The 17,884-nt window shown below is 36.5% G+C and overlaps 2 protein-coding genes across 2 annotated transcripts; one reads left to right on the top strand and one right to left on the bottom strand.

The window, feature by feature from the left end:
* On the top strand, positions 1 to 2,739 carry smim7 (small integral membrane protein 7). The gene is made up of 5 exons (XM_004067906.4): positions 1 to 107; positions 320 to 361; positions 437 to 501; positions 900 to 990; positions 2,175 to 2,739. Exons 1-5 carry the CDS (start codon positions 82 to 84, stop codon positions 2,188 to 2,190), a joined length of 240 nt encoding a protein of 79 aa, XP_004067954.1. The 5' UTR covers positions 1 to 81; the 3' UTR covers positions 2,191 to 2,739.
* A 1,287-nt stretch (positions 2,740 to 4,026) lies between these two features.
* On the bottom strand, positions 4,027 to 17,882 carry LOC101164547 (FYN-binding protein 1). The gene is made up of 16 exons (XM_011473998.3): positions 17,724 to 17,882; positions 11,889 to 12,489; positions 11,508 to 11,601; positions 11,189 to 11,244; positions 11,052 to 11,089; positions 10,876 to 10,901; positions 10,512 to 10,608; positions 10,191 to 10,353; positions 8,360 to 8,447; positions 8,240 to 8,256; positions 7,916 to 7,979; positions 6,728 to 6,770; positions 6,366 to 6,528; positions 5,241 to 5,274; positions 4,932 to 4,969; positions 4,027 to 4,808 (listed from the first exon to the last, which is right to left on the bottom strand). Exons 1-16 carry the CDS (start codon positions 17,724 to 17,726, stop codon positions 4,780 to 4,782), a joined length of 1,554 nt encoding a protein of 517 aa, XP_011472300.1. The 5' UTR covers positions 17,727 to 17,882; the 3' UTR covers positions 4,027 to 4,779.
* Between the last annotated feature and the right edge of the window lie 2 nt (positions 17,883 to 17,884).

Below are 17,884 nucleotides of genomic sequence, written 5' to 3'. Positions count from 1 at the left end.
TCATCATCTAAATTTCTATTGGTCACATCAGCGGATGCGTCAAGTAAGGCGGAAGTTGTTGGTTTCTGTGATGAGAGCAAAATGCTCGGAGATCTCTTAATATTTGGGTAATGTGCTTATTATTTTGTCAGTTTCATAAAGTAAAATATTTTTATGAGATGTATGTCTGTGTGTTTTGGCGAAGCGTTTATGTTGTAAGGTTTTAGTGTGTCGTATTGAAAACTAGCTAACACAATGCTAATGCCAGCTCAGCAGCTAGCCTTAGCCACTGAACAACAACCACATTTACCTGTAAATAAACACGGTCTTTGCTCCGCAGGACTCTGTTGCTGAATTCAGCGGCGGTGCTGAACTTCAAGCTGTAAGTATCAGCGGCATTGAATGTTGATGTTTGTTGAATTTAAGTTACAGGGAATTAATAGTAGATGTGTTTCAGAAAGAGGAAGGAGAAGGAGTCGCACTCGCAGGGTTTTGGAGATGTACCCAGAGAACCAAGAACAGGTGAGAGTGATGACTCAAACAGAAAACAGAAGTCACATCTAATTTTAAGGTCAATTTACCTCATGTATAATATAAATTAGAACTAGGGGCTGTGTTGCATAATTGAATAATGCAATATAAGGCTGAAGTTGAACTGTTACACTTAGGAGTTTTTTTTTTTTATTAACTATATTAGCTTTACATTAAATAAGAGGATAAGCAGTGTGTTGTTGTGTTAACTGCTCAAGATTCTGTACAGGGAGATTTGACCACCTCTGTTGCATATAGGTTTGCAAACTATTATCACCCCTGGTCCTATTTTAGCTTCTAAAAACCTTGTTCTTTAGTGATACATTAGATTTTAGGTTCTTGCCGTTTTATTTCTTTGTTGATGAAAAACGTGGTTCTCATGCTTTCAGGCGACAACATCAGAGAGTTCCTGCTCAGCTTGCGATACTTTCGGATCTTCATCGCTCTATGGAACATCTTCATCATGTTCTGCATGATTTTGTGAGTAATTACTAAGCCATTATGGCTGAGAATGAAGAGAATTTAGAAAAATTTAGTGAAATAAGCTAATGGACATAAGAAAAAAAATCCTTTTTCGGTAGAAAAAGAACATACTGCACGATATATATATATATATATATATATATATATATATATATATATATATATATATATATATATATATATATATATATATATATATATATATATATATATATATATATATATATATATATATATATATATATATCTGGGCTGCCGGCCCAGATGATGGTGCAGTTCTACACGGCCATCATTGAGTCCATCCACACCTCCTCCATCACCGTGTGGTACACTAGTGCCACAACCAGGGACATTAACAGACTACAGCGTATTGTGCGCTCAGCAGAGAAGGTGATCGGCTGCAGCCTCCCATCTGTCCAGGAACTATATGTCTCCAGAACCCGGGGACGTGCAGGCCGGATAGCTGCCGACCCTTCCCACCCTGGACATTCCCTACTGAAACTACTCCCTTCAGGCAGGAGGCTAAGGTCCATCAGGACCAGAACCTCCAGACACAAGAACAGTTTCTTTCCCTCTGCAGTCAGACTCTTAAACGCCCTGTAACCCCCCCCTAAATTTCACGTCAATGTCCAACCAGTCACCAGCCCACTACCTGCACCTTGAACATTCTCAGTCTGCACTGTTCTGACACTCCTTGCACTACTGACTCTATTTATATTTTTTGTTATGTCCATTGTGTAAAAATTTTGTTGCTTACTGTTCTTCTGTTTTATGTTGCACATTTGCACCGAAACAAATTCCTACTCTGTGTAGCTACACAGAATATGGCAATAAAAACCTCTTGAATCTTGAATCTTGAATCTTGAATCTATATATATATATATATATTTTTTTTTTTTAAATTAACAATTCTTGTTGCATACAGTATTATTAATATTAAAAAAAGCATAATTTATTCGGCAAAAGGGTTCTGGCAATAAAAGATAATTCTCAAGGTTGGAGGAACACAAACCTAACCCGGCTTTCACATCAGACATGGGGGGAAAAAAAACACGATTTTGGATATTTTCAACAACACAGCCTCAATTTTTTTACTTATCCAGTATTTAGAATTTTAATAACTGTCCTGCAGACATGACTGTAACATGCTGTGAACTGAACTTTGCTCTTTTATTCTACAGACTCTTTGGATCATGACTAAACATGCAACCCTTCACTGGGCATTTTTCAAGACGGACCCTATGAACTCATTGACCAGTCTCTTCTGTTCCGATTTTCTCCAATGATTTAAGTTTTTCTTTTTTTTCAGGACAGTAATTGTAATTCTTCTTCTCTCTGTATATTTCATTATTTTATTTATCTTTCTCACACAGAGGTTGTTATTCTTTGCTTTTTCTTCTTCAGTCGTAACTTTTCCACATTTGCTAAATATTCATTGGTTTGTTTCTTTTTTAAAGAAAACTATGAATCTTCCACAGTTTCATGGTCAAACAACATCTAGTTTATCTTCCTTGTGACTACAGAACCATCCCTTCAGATAAATTCAACAGCCACACTATCGTCAGTATCTGTTCATTTTTGAACTGTACACCTGTATTTTAAGGGATAGATGTGACAATATAGGGCTTTTTGTCTTTTTTTTTCCATTTCCGGGCACCTGTGCTGTAAGTAAATATATATGCATTATATTGTAAATGTGCCATTCTTAAAAAACGAAAAAATAAACTAAATACTTTAAAATGGAAATGAGATTTTTGGAGTGTTTTTTTTCTTTTTTTCTTAAGAGGACCACAAACCTACTTCTTAAACTGTAATCAAATTGCAACAAGGAATCTAACAGGCCTTTGACTAGAAGGATACACTTTATTCCTTTATTTTTGCAGTTGTCGAATGTTGCAAGGCGCAATCTACAACAAATGTATTCTAAAGACTTCTTTTGGATAAGGTTAACATGCACTGATATAAAGAAGCAAATTTATGGAAAAAAGAGCAGCTGGAATCAAAAAGGGAAATGGTGCACTTCCATAGCTTCCTGTTCTGCTTATGCCACCATCCGTGTTCAAAACTACTCATTTACATTTAGTCTTATTGCTAATCATTAAACTGTTTGTTTCTCTTTGTTACAGCATCAGTGAATAAAGCCTATTTTGCATTTAGGGAAAGATAGGAGCCACTAAAATCCTCCAAAAATGAAAACAGAACTTTATTAAAGTCTTTACAGGTTTAGACCTTATTTCCCTCACACATAAATAATATGACACGAACTGCCTTTTGAAATAACTGTGTCTGACAGTTTCTTACACCAAACACCACAGCTGTTTTGGTCCATGCATTAGTCACATCCTGTATTGACTTCTCACACTCTGTTCTTTTAGATCTCCCACATAAGTCCATCCATAAACTTCAGCTTTGCTGACCAGATCCTTTCCCAAACCTCTTAATCGATCACAACTCCTGTTCCACAGCAACCACACTGCCTGCATCTCTTAATTGAGATTAAAATCCTTCTAGTCACTTTTAAAATTCTTTACAAACTCGTAGCTTCCTTTCCCTCTGATCTCCTCCGGTGTCTCCTTTCCACTCCATCAGCAGATCCACTCTTCGTTTCTGGAACTCTCCACCACACGACATCCACTCTCTACCCTTACCGTGTTCAAATCGAGAACTTTTTTAGGCTTACCTTCAACACTTAAGAGGAATTTCACCTTATTAACTTAAACACATTGAAATTGGTTTTTATGTTTGGTCTTTGTCTATTTTTAAAATACACCTGTGAGGTGACCTTAAAAATAATGAAATGCACCTATATAGAACATCTTAAAATATTGTATTATTATTATTATTACTAATATTTAAAAATGTCTAATAGTGTAAATTTGTTTTTTTGTAAATAAAGTTTTAATCAAACTAAACACTTTAAAATGAAGTCATAGAACTTAGTAAGAACAGTGTCCTTATTACACAAAATATATAAAAAATGTAACTTGAATTTATTTCTGTGTATATTTTTTTCTTTCACAAATACAAATTCAGTGCAGAAACAGACAGAGCAAAATCGATTTATTTAATGTGTCTCGAGTACAGAGAAATACAAAAAGCTTCAATAGTGTATTCATTTTCTATGCATGCAGTTTGATCAACAATGGATTGAACAGTTTGTTATTCTCATGTGGGTAAATGCTTTTTTATTGCATTTTTCTGGTCTCAGTTTGATTAATGTGTGTGTGATAAAAAAGTTCACTTTTTTTCAGTTCTAATCTTGAAAGTGTCTGAACCAAGTGGATCATTTATGACCAAAACCAGTAGAACTTTAAAAGTAAACTAAATACACAATAAATTATTATTTTATAATACCGGTGTCTTACTGATAAGTATAAGGTAACATTTAAGTTTAATTTAAAAATAAACAAAACATCACAGCTGGTTTTCGCTTCAATGAACAAACACATTTTTAACATGCCACTTAAAAAAGCTTAGAACTATTATAGGGTGTGCTTTCTCAAATCACAACTGTACAGTGACTGTGAATAGTTTGAGTTTTTGTATTTACATGACCACATAGTTTGAATCTTAAAGCTAAAAGAAATCAACAAAAAATTAATCAAAAATAAAGACAGATTTTTCAGAGGTTTACAGCTGGTCTCCAGGGAGACTTGTTTCCTTTTTCCCTCATTTTCATTCTTTTTTTTTCTAGCCCAGGTTTAATTCTCATACAGCTTTTTAATTTAAAGATAGTTAGTTTCTGTGCAAGAGTGTGGTTGTTTAGTCTGACATCTTTTAGTTGCCTCAGTTTGGATCATCATTGTCATAGACCTCTGTAACAAAAAACACAAATAGAAAAAGATGTGTAGCAAACATACATATCATTTTTTCTTAATTTAACTGCTTTGGTGTTGTTTCATGTTTTAATTTTTGTAGAAAAAATAATGTTTACGTACCATCTGGATATTCTACATCGTCATAAATATCTCCTTCCCTGAGAAGAAAGACAGTTAAATAGGTGAAGGGAAGCTCAGTACAAAAAAATTACAAGCTTTTTAAATGTATTGTTATCTAGAAAATGAAGTAATAGCTAGTGTTTTTTTTATTAGTATAAATAATTAAATTATTAATATATATAAATTCTCTCCTTTTGATGTTTTTTTCCTGTAAATCTTTTATATTTCAAAAGCTCAGTTTTTACGACAACAGGGAGTTTTTGTCAAAACAGAGGCTGAGTGACAGGAAAGAGTGAGGGGTTCACTTACATTTGAAGCAGAAGAGCTGCTGGCACATAACCGTCTGTGAAACAAGAGAGAAAAAAATGATAACTTATTGTTTGTTGTACCCATTATTTTCAATTTAATGCATCACGTGCGTTGTTATCTAAGAACATGTGATTCCTCAATGTGATGTGTGATACCTTAAAGCTTCCAAATTAGCTGTTTAGAAGTTGCTGCTTTATCATAGACGCTTCCTTGGGTCAAACTAAATGAATGTACAGAGAAAGCTATTCTACCAAACACATGGTAACAACTCAGTCCATATGAAGGTCTTTTTGGTCTTTTGAATCTAAAGTTTACTGAGAATACATGAACTGAAAATATTAAATCCAGGGTGTACCCTCCTTCCCCAACAGTGGCTGGGATAGGTTCCAGCAACCCCATGACCCTGAAAGGAATTAAGTGGGTTTGGAAAATGGATGGATGAGTTGTTTGGATGAAGATGCTCAATTGATTACATAGTATAATGGATAGAAGAGTGGATGAAGATGACAAAAAGGCAATATTTACTCCAACATCCATTCTGCCCTGAGAGTGGAAGGTCGTGAGTTTAAATCCTGGCTGAGTCATACCGGGGACCCAATGCCTTCCTGCTTGACATTAAGCATTAAGGGGTTGGATTGGGGGGGTTTACACATCAAATGGTTCCCAAGCCCAGCTGTGTCTGCAGCTTACCACTACCCCAGGTATGCAGCTAATGGGACTTTAACTTCTGAATGCACAATTTGCTGACTCTTAAAACAGATACAAAATAATGCAGATTGCAGAAAAACAGAAAACTGATGCTAAAGTTCACACATGCTCACTAGAGCTGAAAAGTAGTAGTTTCTAAACATTTTTTGAGCCAAGATACAGTTTTTCCTTGATAAAAATCACAGGACAGCATCCACCGAAAATGTGGAGAGAAACATAAACTCATAAAATGTGAGATTTCCATCATGGATGTAACACACTTCACACACAAAAAGCAATTTGTACCGGAACGTATAATTTCCTTCTTACGTGCCGAGCTCAGTTTCACTTCCATTTTCTGAAGCAAGTCATCCTATCAGCCAATACTAACACATGCAACAACATAATACCAGAGAGGAATCCACATTTTTCACTTACATTTTCCAAAGCTGTTCCGACAGAGATACTTTTTACTGTTGGTGGTGTCGATGACGTGCACAATGTCCCCCTGAGTCACGAGCAGATCTTTGGCTCCTGGTTTCTTTATGATGCAGTTGGGATCCACCATCATGACGTGCTGAGCTTGAAGCGGCCCGTCATACTAAAATTCACAGTCACTGTAGTTAGTTGTCAATTGTTGTCAAAGTTCCTCAAGGTTCAGCCACGGGAACCTTTTCGTTTCTCAAATTTTAATTGATGAAATAAAATGTGGGTTCATAAAGAGAACACAAACAGACAGACATTTAAACTTTTTTCCTCTACCAGTGGAGTGCTGGTTTGACGGTGCACTGATGATTTACCTTAAACTTTTTCCTTATCTCTTTTTCCACTTTTGGATCTATGCTGAAAACAAACATAGTTATTAGACATTTATTGTACAAACACATTTAGTTGACAAAACATGATGCAGTATAATCTCTAAATGGGCATCATTTCATCAAAAATTTTCAGAATTTATTAATAGTATTCCAATTTTCAGTCTAGTATATGAGATTTCTTCATAAATTGAAAAATATATAAATCTTTACGTGAATTTTGTCAGGTGATGGATTCTTATTGGACCATAGATGGACAACAGTTCCACACCAGCTTAGAAAATACTATGTATTTGAGCCTTGTGTCTTTATGTAAAACTTAAAAAAATAAAAACCTTACTGGAATAGCTAAACATAAACAGTAAAAAACTTATTAGTAACATGAAACAAAGGGGAAAAAAGGGGATAAACAGATGAGTCTATCTTAAATGGTGTATCAACTAACAGAAGAGGAAGCAGAGGGAAACCTGAAAAAAGAGCACGATTGAATCAAAGAAGACATACATTTTAGCAAACAAAACTAACTTTAAAGGGTGCCAATGTCACATCACAATGCCATGTTCTTTTATTAGTCTAACAGGATTTTTTCTGGGGAAAAACACATAAAATGTTGCAGAAAAACTGAACTCTAGAGAAATATTTATGATTTTCCTTAAAGCCAGAGCTTTGCAAACATTTATTTGAGTAGCTTTATATTTGTGCAGATCCGGTCACCAAAAAGCAGTTTAAATAATGTGCTTTTCCTCAAAAAGGGCAAACAAGTAAAAATATTTAACTATCAACATGAAAGATCTATTTCAGGGGGAACACTTGTTGACTCAACCAAGGTGTGAATTATGGGGGCCATGTTGGTGTTCTTTGCTGCAAGAAATTGTGCACCAGTGCAAAAGCAATTGTCACAAAAGAATTTTATGTGCATGCACTAAAGCAGCAAAACTTCAGCTTAAAAGTAAAATCTTGAAATGACTGCTTTTTTTTCCACAACAAAGAATTTGCTAAATGCAGTGAAATGAGGGCGAGGGAGAGAAAAACCAAGACCTCAGCTCCTGCGTCTGCATTTGGAGATGAGGAGAACCATGTCAGTGATTTCACCCCAAACTTTGATTGAATTTAGCTCAAATGTAAAATTGAGTATTTCTAAAAAGGTCATTTTTGTTCTAATTTAAGATGTACCTTATTTCAAGTGGTGGTGGTGGGGGGAACTCGTCAGCCATCGGCTGAACGTCATCATAATCATCTGCAGATCAAACATTATATTTTAAACAGACATTTAATAATACATTGCCAGAATATATAATACATTTGATATAATATAAAACAAAACAGAAAGTAAATTATTATTGTAGTTGGAATTATTTTGTTTTACTTTAAAACATTGCTCCAGAATAGCTTTTGCCTAAAAAAGCATATAACAGCATGTGACAAATATTATACTAAACAAAAATACTTAGTATGACTTGTTTTAGTCTTTAATGTTCTTTTTTTTTAATCACTCACCATCATCTTGACTTTGGCTGCAGATGAGAAGAAACAAAAAAAAAACATGTTAGTTTGAGCCAAAGACATTTAAAGGTAGCCTGTAATTCTTGATTTATGGGATTAATAGCTCTACTTCACCAGTCTGGGTCTGGGGGTGGTGGGGGTAAACCTAATGGATCCAGTTTTTTTAAGTTAAAGTCCACACATGTGTTGCTGATGTATCCATCTGTAAAAAAAAGAAGGGTTAAAATGAGCCATTGTAGCTTTAGCATGTCTGTTAGCACTCATTAAAAGACCATCCTTTTTTTATTCTAAAGGGTAAATACTGAAGAAAAAAAGACCTGAAAGAAAAGTAAACTACATTATACCACTGTTGTAGTTGTACGTTTTTTAAAAATGTATGCACCTAAATTCTTTTAGTTTTGGAAGTTAGAAAATGTGTTTTGAGTTCTCTTTCGTTGTCATTCCTCTAACAGATGCAATATTTGCTTTGCTGATGCTTCTGGAGAAGAACAGAGAAAGTCAGAAGAAGTTGGATTGTGATAGATTTATAAAAAAGTCTGTGACAGGAAACAGAGAGGAGCTGTGGTTTGTATGAGTGACAGAAAAGTACTTTGGATTTGTTCAGAGCATGTATGAGAGCTGGAATACAGTAGTGACATGTGCTACACCAAAGATCAGCTTTGAGCTCCTCCTTGTTTACCATGGCGATGGACAGACTGACAGATGAGGTTAGACAGGAATCTCTGCAGACCATGATATTTGCAGACGACATTGTGATCTGTTGTGAGAGCAGGGAGCAGGTGGAGGAGCATAGAGAGGTGGAGGTTTGCTTTAAAAAAGGAGAGGAATGAAGGTCAGCTGCAGCAAGACAGAGTGTGTGTAACGAGAGGAACTTAAGTGGAACAGAGAGGTTAGAGGGAGCAGAGGTAAAAGAGGTGGACGACTTTACTTAGAGGCAACAGTCAAGAGCAACAGAGAGTGTGGGAAAGAGTTGGAGAGGCGTGTGGAAGGAAGTTGGCTGGAGGAAGGTTTTGGGTGTGATGTGTAACAAAAAGTGTCATCAAAAACGAAAGGAAAGGTGTAAAAGAGTGTGGTGGAGGCAGTCATGTTGTTGGTTTAGACTGCAGGGCTACTAATTCCTGGTCCTCCCGATCGATCACCCTGACTTTTTTCCAGATCTCCAAGCACTGCTAGTTGGTTATTAGCTTAATCAGATGTCTTCAGTTTCTGGTTGAATCAGCACACCTGGTCCAGGTAATCAGCAGAAAGCAGTGGAGACAGAGCTGGAGATTAGTGCAAGAAAGCAGATTGAGATGGTTTGGAGTTGGACACAATGAAAGATGAGACTGATGCGTTGATGGTAAAAAAAAATGGCTAAGGGTGGAGATACCAGGAAAGGTAGGAAGAAGACCAAAGAGGAGGAGGATGTATTTAGAGAAGGAGGATATGAGGGTGGTTGGTGTAATTGAGGAGGATGCAAAGGAGAGAGTTACATGGAAGTGCTTTTGGCTGCACCTGAAGGGACAAGCCAAATTGCAAATAAATAGTAAAAGGTGTCGCACCCTGAGCGAACATTAAAAATGTATCCATGCAGAAACAAAAGCTCATTTGCTCTGTATTGTGGTATTTATGTTTGCATTTTGTTCATGTTCATTAAAAGACGTCTCAACTAAAATGATCTGAGCTGCGGCGGCAGCTGAGAGTCAAAGGGCTTTCCGATCTATGAGAGATCAGCATCTGCTGCCGCAATGGTTCACTGTTTTAGGCTTTCTATTTAAAGACCAACATTCTCTTTAGAGAATGTACATATATAGTTTCTAAGGTTTACATGAGTCTTGCCTTTTGTCATCTTTGGCCCGATTAAAATTACAATAAAACACAAGAAAGATACTTCAAAAAAATGTTATTTTATCCGCAAAAATCTGAAACAAAACTCAAAGACACACCAAATATGTTAAAAACTCACAGTTTCCATTCAAGTTGCGAGCAAGCCATTTGCCCTCAGGGTTGTTAGTCACTCGAAGAATCTCCAGAATTTCTCCCTGTCGAACGCTGAGGTCCAGTTTTGATCCTCCAATCCAGTCATGGCGAGCTCTGGTTGATTGAAGTACTTCAATCTCGCCTTGCAGCTAAAAACAGACACAACCATTTGGATGTGTATTTAAATAAATCCTTTCATGCCTGAGGCATGCAAACTGCTGCATCCAGTCTGATTTTGGGTGGGGACAAGGGAGCACACTGAGGGATCTACCATTATGTTGTGCTAAACTGATATTCCACATTTTACCTGGAAGTTTCTCCTTAACTCGTTCATTTTCATGTGATGCTCCAGAGACCGTCCCCTCTGCTGGTCCTGATGCTTCTTTGGATTTGTTTCCCCCTCTCTTAAAAGGAATGAAAATGGTCATGGAGCTCTCCACACAATCTTTCAGGGTTTAGTCTGGCTGTTTAAACGCAGCTTAAAATATAAAGTATATAATTCTGGATGGAGCGAAAGCTGACTTACACATTTTTACAACCCTTTTCTGAATTTGCCCACCCATTTTCACTGGAAATAAAATCCTTTAAGCTTTCTGTAGCAGCGCTAAAGGACTAAGCTGTAGGATTCTTGAAAACAGCAGCATAAAAGCAGAACCTTTATTGATACTTACTCATCGATGAGTTCATACACATCTTCCTGCAAAAAAAAGACTGGATCTGAACTTGTGTTGCACAAAGAAACAACATCAGATGTTAAATAATGATATGACTTATTATAAATTCGACTGGCGCTCAGCCGCCTGTATTTTCTGATGCCATGTTTATGGTATTTTATTTCTGCATTTACCTCATCCACACACTGTAAACTGTTGTCACTGCAGGACTCTGAAAAGTGTGAAAATTAGACAAATTCAGAGTTAGAAGAAGAGATTTAAAAACAAACTACATTTTCATCAATTATTTCTAATTATTTATTTGTTTTACCGTTTTTATCAAAACTGCCGATGTCATCGTAGGGGTCCTTTTCATCATCGATGTCTCTGAAATCAACATTTTTGTGAAATGCTTTGTTATTTCTGCATCAATGAAAAAACAGCAACACAGAATGAAAACTATCCAAAAAATGCTCATTCATTTGCCACCTTCTTTTTCTCTCATTAGATTTTCTGCACAAATAGTTATTTGAAAGTCTTAAGACTTGCCAAGAATTATCAGCAAGCATCTATTTAAGACTGATTTTAAATATAGCATTTTTGTGAGTAGCAGATGACATTTAAAAATGTGAAACTCCTCTGATGCTCACACGGAGGCGACCTGGCAGGGAAGCATAGTGGGCTTGCAGGATCTTTGCGGAGGCAAAGGAGGGACGGCAATGGATGGCAGGGACATATTTTTTTCTGCACCACAAAAAAAAAGCCAAGGATTAGAATTATAAATAACTTTATAGAAGCATTTTTTTTTAAATTAGATGCCAAATTTTTTAAGGGTCTTTAAAAAACCAATCCCCAGTCTAACTTAAAAACAACAATGACTGCTAAATCTGGAGCAGCTACATCTGAATCTTGATAGTCTAGTCATTTCTATTTTATTAAAAATCTATATTTTTCGTTTCCCTTGTTTCATCAAAGAAAAAAACAATACAAAAAAGAGTAAAAGCAAAGTAAGTTTGATTGATTGGAGTTACCGTCTTTTCTCTTGGGCAGTGGGATGGCAGGTGCTCGTCTGAACCTCAGATAGGGCTCCAGGTTGACGAAAGGAGGTCGTTTGGGTTTTAAAGGCCTAGCCCCCTCCGCAGGTAGAGGCTTCCTGAGTGGGGTCACTTCTCCTAAACTTCTCTGTCGGGATGGAAGAAATGTTGAGTTTGGGGAAACTCCAGGACCTTGAGGTAGACTTGCAGGCAGACCCAATGGCATCGGGGCAAAATTAGGTCCCTGCTGCCTCAGCATCAAGTTCTGAAGCATCTCCCCCGTCTGCTTGATCTTGTTGGATTCTGCTGGCTGAAGGTAAGGTCTGATAGGAGAAACTGGAGGATTTCGAGGGATGGAACCTGGTCTCAGAGGAACAGAGGCTGCCATGGAGTCTGGCTTGGGGTACCTCACCGGGCCAGGGTTTGCTGCAGGAGGAATAACTGGAATTGGCAGTTTAAAGGTCAGTTCGCTCTCTTTCAAAGGCAGTATCACTCTTCCAATCCCAGGCCGTGGGGATTTTGGTGAGCCGCTGTCCCGGCTGCTGGCCTCCGAGTTGCTAAACTTTGCCCTCAGAGCCTTCACGTCTACAGTCTCCCCCTGAAAAACAGCAGAAGACCTTCAATTCAGCTGCAGCTGCTTTGATTCTCTAACAGGAAGTCAGCAGCACAGAGCAAGGCATGCCTTCCACACTGCAACACAATAACTCCCACACCTTCTTCTACAGAGTGAGAATGCACCACGCAACAGCACTGTTTCCTGGTTGTGCTGGTAGATCTTTTTGCAGAACACAATGGTTGTCAACACTCAAAACAGCAAACACAAAAACAACAGATCAGATTCATCCCTTAAGAAATCAAACTTCTCTTAAAGTATCCTAAAAATAAAAGAAACTTAGGAACAAAGTTCAACATTAAAATGTGTGTTTTATGTAAAGCACTTTGAATTATCTTTGCATCAAATGTGCTATGGAAATAAACTTGTCTTGCCTTTATATGGATTTTTTTTCGTCATAAACATTTTTATGCTTGTCTGAAACAAAGATTAAAAATATGAAGTGACACATAAACTCAAACTCAAACTTTATTTATTTATATAGCGCCTTTCATTCCGGTTAAAAACACAAAGTGCTTAACATAAAAGCAGATAAAACGCTATTAATTTGATTAATTTGCAAGTATTGTTTGATTTGAGCTAAATTTGGAGATAATTGTGTTGCCAAGAAAATCGAATGGTTTGTAGAGTATTAGAATTGCAATATTTCTTTGGATCTGTCGTGAAAACAATCATTTTCAGAACCTGCTGTATCTCTTTTGGGATCACTGGGCTGCTGGAGCCACAAGGTATGGTTCACACTAAACAGGTTGCCATCCTGTTGCAAGGCCACACAATTCACAACAACAATTTGGAGACACCAGTTAACTTATGAAGCATGCTTTTGGACTGTGGGAGGAAACTGGAGTGCCCAGAGAAAACCCACCCATGCATGACGAGAACATGCAAACTCCACCTGCAAGGACCCAGCTGGCTTTGAACCAGGGCGCTAAGAGAGCGCTAACCACTACACCACCATCCAGCCCAATGAGAAAATCCGAAATACTTGAAGCTGGTCAAAGTCACTTGACATGATGTCACATCACTTCAACACGCACAAAAAAGCTTCTTTGACCAAAGTTTTTTTAGGCTGTGTCAAGTAACTCAACCACTCAATCATACAGTCAAGGTTTTTATTTGGAAAGTCTTTGAAATGGATTTGTTTTTCACCTAAATGGTGTTCCAAAGCGATTTACTCTCGACTTTTTCTTTTTGCTCAAACATCATTTTAAATTAGGTGGAAGCTTTGGGCTTTGATACAGCGGTAAGGAAACCAAACACAGGGTGGATAAGGTTCAGAGAGGGAATCCCCTTTCTGTTCCCCTAACAGCTACAAAAAGTCTTTAGTCTGGCTAGAAAAAGGTGCCCATCTTATGATCAACAATCAACTGAGCCCAAACTGAAGGGTTATTTAGTAAAAACTAATGTCATAAAAAGTTTTTGATTGGTAAGATACATAGTTTTCAAGTCTGTCATACAGTTTGCATGATACCGAATATTTATTTCACTAAAACTAAAAAGTTATTGCTCTCTCCTTAAATTGAGTTATTTATGAAAAAGGTTTCTTTGTTGGAAGAGTAAAGCGGTTTGTTGTATCTCCTTTTGAGGAAGCCGTTGATAAATTAAGACTGTGGAGCAATGCTAACAGCTGAGTGTCAGAACTTCAGAATTTTGTGACATCCATGACAGGTCAAATATTTCCAAACATTTTATGCAAATTTTGCAATACTATGTCAATTTTGGCCATTGTTTCTGTAACTTTTTTATTTTTTAATCAGTAACTGTCTTAGTTACCACATTTTCAATTCTTGCAGTAACACAGTACTGCCGTTTATTTTGTAATTAGGAGCCCTTTGCTGCAACACAGATATTTCACTGAATTATCCCTTGTGCTATTCTAGGCACTTTAATGGTAGACATTGGTAGTGGGGTCATCTAGACCCCACAAGACAGTGTGTTGAACTTTTTTTCTTCAATGATTTGTGATCTTCACTGGTGTCCATGGATTACATGAAGTCTTTCCACCTTTATCCACCTTTGTCATGGTAGGGAGAACACGTCAATGCAAGGGGTCATCTAAGATAGCACAAGGGTTAAGGTGGAAAAATGATAACTACAATAATTTTCTCTGTTATGATCAAATCCTACCTCACTGCTTTTTTTTTTGTTCAACTGATCTTTGTTCATTTAAGTGTATAACCTTTTTTCTGTCAATCGATGAAATGTAAAATGATGAGCTCAGCGGCTTTCATATGGTTGATCACATCTGATAAATACACTTTGTGCAGAGATGCTGACTCAGAATAATAAGAAGGCTATGAGCAGGAGTCTGAAACAACAGCGTGACATGAATACATGTACTTAAAAATGAACAGTTGACACATGAAACAAATAAGGTAACTGCAACTCTGTTAAAACCGAATGATTATTCTAGCTCCTAAGAGCATTTTATAATGTAGTAACTTTAAAAATGTTTCTTGAAAAAAGAATCTTAAATAAAAAGCTGCAGAAGAAGTTGATGAAGCTCTTTTGGTGTCTGGGTTGCTTCTGCTAAGCAGGAAACCATCCCTTCCTCTGGCGTTGTGTGAGAGCTTGAAATTTAAAGTTATTAGAAGTAATTATCATCAGTAGTTTATTTAAATTAAATAATTTCCGCAAGTTATCAGTTAACTCCTTCCTGCCTCCAACCTTTTCAGTCAGGCATTTCTCACTTTTATTGTCATTTTCCACTTTTTGGAGTTACATATCAGTCTTTTGAATTTCATTGTGATCATTTTCAGCTATTTACAGTACTGTATATTTCCATGGCACCTTTGTTTTGGAGGGGGTTGTCTTGTGAAATTTCGGATGTCAGGGGATGATCACTCATATAGAGAACCGTTGACGTGTTTTCCTGAGGAGGAACTTGTAATTTCTGATTTAAAGCAACACCACCTCAACACAGTTCAGTCAGTCGTGTAGGGTGTTAAATGAGGTGACTCTGCAGGTAGAAGAGGTAGCAGATGAGTGGTTTATTTCTTGAATTGTGTTTACTCGTTACGTATTTTCATAGCAAAAGTTATTTAAACAAACAAATATAAGTGCCTATTTATGTAAACATAAGACACATATCAATTACGAAATACAAAAACCAATCTGGTCCATTTTCTTGTATATTCATGGGCAAAGGTGGAGAAAACTGAGTTACATTTGAGGGAAAAATATTCCCAAGAGTATTCTTCCTGTATCAAAATGATTACTTTTACTAAAATACATTATTCCCAAGAGTACTATTCTTGTACCATAATTCTTATTTTTACTAGGTTACATATGTAAAGAGCCGGTACCATAAATGTGCCACATTTCTCGTTACCTTTTACTCTTCATGGTAAAGAAAGGTTTATGGTAAACAAAAAGGCTATGAAATGAAGTACATTTCAATTATGATTTTTAGTTGCTTTACTTGAGTCAAAGTTTTAACTTTACTTGATCAACTTCATTTAGAAGTTACGAACTTGAACTGAATTACCTGCTTTTGATTACTGATGTAACTAAAGTCATGCATTGATGCACCTTGTTTGATGCATTTTAAGGCGCCTTATATATAAATATATATATACTTGAACTTTTTATGGCAAGAAGGTTATGTGAACGTTGAATTAAAATCGTTTTTCTGAACTCCTGACAGTTTAAATTCTTCACAGTTCTAAAAAGGTTCCTGCTGCCTGCCTTTATTTGTGTGGGGGAGAGTTTTTATAGACTAACAGCCATGCCGTTTGTAACATGTAGGGCTTCGTGATGGAGGATGTGTAAAGGTAATTTCTTGTCAGGGTTATTTTGGTTTTTACTCTGAATTCTCCTAATTTTAGGACATTACCTCACTGATTTTAAAGCAACTCCTGACTCCAACAACCAATTTGTTGCAAAACTACGTTGATGCAACAATTGAATGTTGCAATAGTGTTTTAATCAAATCCTTTAGGGGCCTTATTTACCCTAATTTCCATACTTCTTCATAAATAGCCTCATGACTGTCTATTTATACAGTTAAAATGTAAAAGGCACCATCTGAGGAACTCCGCATATGTCGTCAGATTACAAAGTAAAACAGGACCAAGAGCAGGAAATGTTAGCAACCACACTTTCACCTCAGGTAGCATCCTGCACTGGTTGCCATGGAAGCACCCTCTGTACTAACATATTTTAAGCACTGTTTTCTTTTAAAAGTCTTTTTTTTCTTGTTATACATCAGAGCAAAATAGCATTTAAAAAAGCATTCTTCACACCACAAAATGAGTACACACCATCACACAAGTTCCAATTCCGACAAATTTAAAAAAAAAAAAGCAGTGTGTGTTTGCGTGCATGTGTGTGTCAGTCTAGTTTCCTTGATACATTAACTTAGGCAAAGCCACAGTGCAGGTGCACCCAAACCCAACAGAAAATGCAGGCTGTTTAATGCTGAAAGATGAAATGAAGGTAGAAAAAAACATAATTTTGCATTTCATAGAAATTAACTGATCTTTTCTCAGTAATAGTTTTGATTAAAACTGATGGCCCAGTCCACACCAACACAACTAAAAATGCAAAACCTTTGACAAGAATAACATCTTAATGTCAGAATTCTATATTTTTATTCTTTGAGAGCCCCTGAGGAAAAATATGTGTTGTTCATTTAATCCTATAAACTGCTTTTACAGCTTTAAGGATCTCTGTACAAGTCACAATTCATTTGAAAAGACAAATAAGCATTTGGCACTTTTTTGCAACACTAAAATTAATAAACGAATGTATGGTGATTTTTAATTGAATTTTATTGAAACAACCAAGTGTCAACTCGCAGTATACTTTTCAGACGAGCAATCAGATAAGATAACTCATTTGAGTCTGAATAAATAAAAAAATAGAAGAGTAAAAGCCATCCAACTGAAAATGCTGTGAATGTTTAACTAGAAAAGTCTGTGTAATAAAACTTATCAGCTGTTGAAATGTCAGTCAGCTCATACTTCCCCTTTTATAAACTATAAAGGAATTCTATTTTTTTCCTTCATGATTTTTATTCAAATTTCCCACATGAAAACTGAAGTTGGACCCAAAGCAAATCAAAACAATTTGTTCAAAAGTATTCTTGAAAACTTAGGAAGGTCAAGAGGAAGTGGTCAGAGAGTCAGACTAACCCGAAAAAAAGCGTGAAGTGTGTGGTAAAAAGAGCAACTGAGCAGGCAGCCAGAACAAAAAGAAAGCAGTTTGAATTCCCTCACCATGTTTGCCTTTAGTGATGGTTTATTGGTAGAAAAGTTACTCCATATCAGGAAAATCCTAAGTATCCAGGCTGAATGCTGCTGTTAACACAGCCCCATGACCTGTGTCAGGAACCCTAGTGAAAGGAGGAAATGCTCTGAAATTCACATTTGGTAAGAGG

The sequence above is a fragment of the Oryzias latipes genome, chromosome 4, assembly GCF_002234675.1.
Source record: "Oryzias latipes chromosome 4, ASM223467v1".
NCBI lineage: Eukaryota > Metazoa > Chordata > Actinopteri > Beloniformes > Adrianichthyidae > Oryzias > Oryzias latipes.
This window is presented reverse-complemented; position numbering and strand designations above follow the sequence as displayed.

Coding starts and splice junctions, on each gene's coding strand:
- smim7 (XM_004067906.4), top strand. CDS start 82: ATGCTCGGAGATCTCTTAATATTTGG. Junction 362..436: donor GCGGTGCTGAACTTCAAGCT/GTAAGTATCAGC, acceptor GATGTGTTTCAG/AAAGAGGAAGGAGAAGGAGT. Junction 502..899: donor ACCCAGAGAACCAAGAACAG/GTGAGAGTGATG, acceptor TCATGCTTTCAG/GCGACAACATCAGAGAGTTC.
- LOC101164547 (XM_011473998.3), bottom strand. Junction 10,354..10,511: donor AGTTAAGGAGAAACTTCCAG/GTAAAATGTGGA, acceptor GTCTGTTTTTAG/CTGCAAGGCGAGATTGAAGT. Junction 8,448..10,190: donor TCGCAACTTGAATGGAAACT/GTGAGTTTTTAA, acceptor TTTTTTTTACAG/ATGGATACATCAGCAACACA.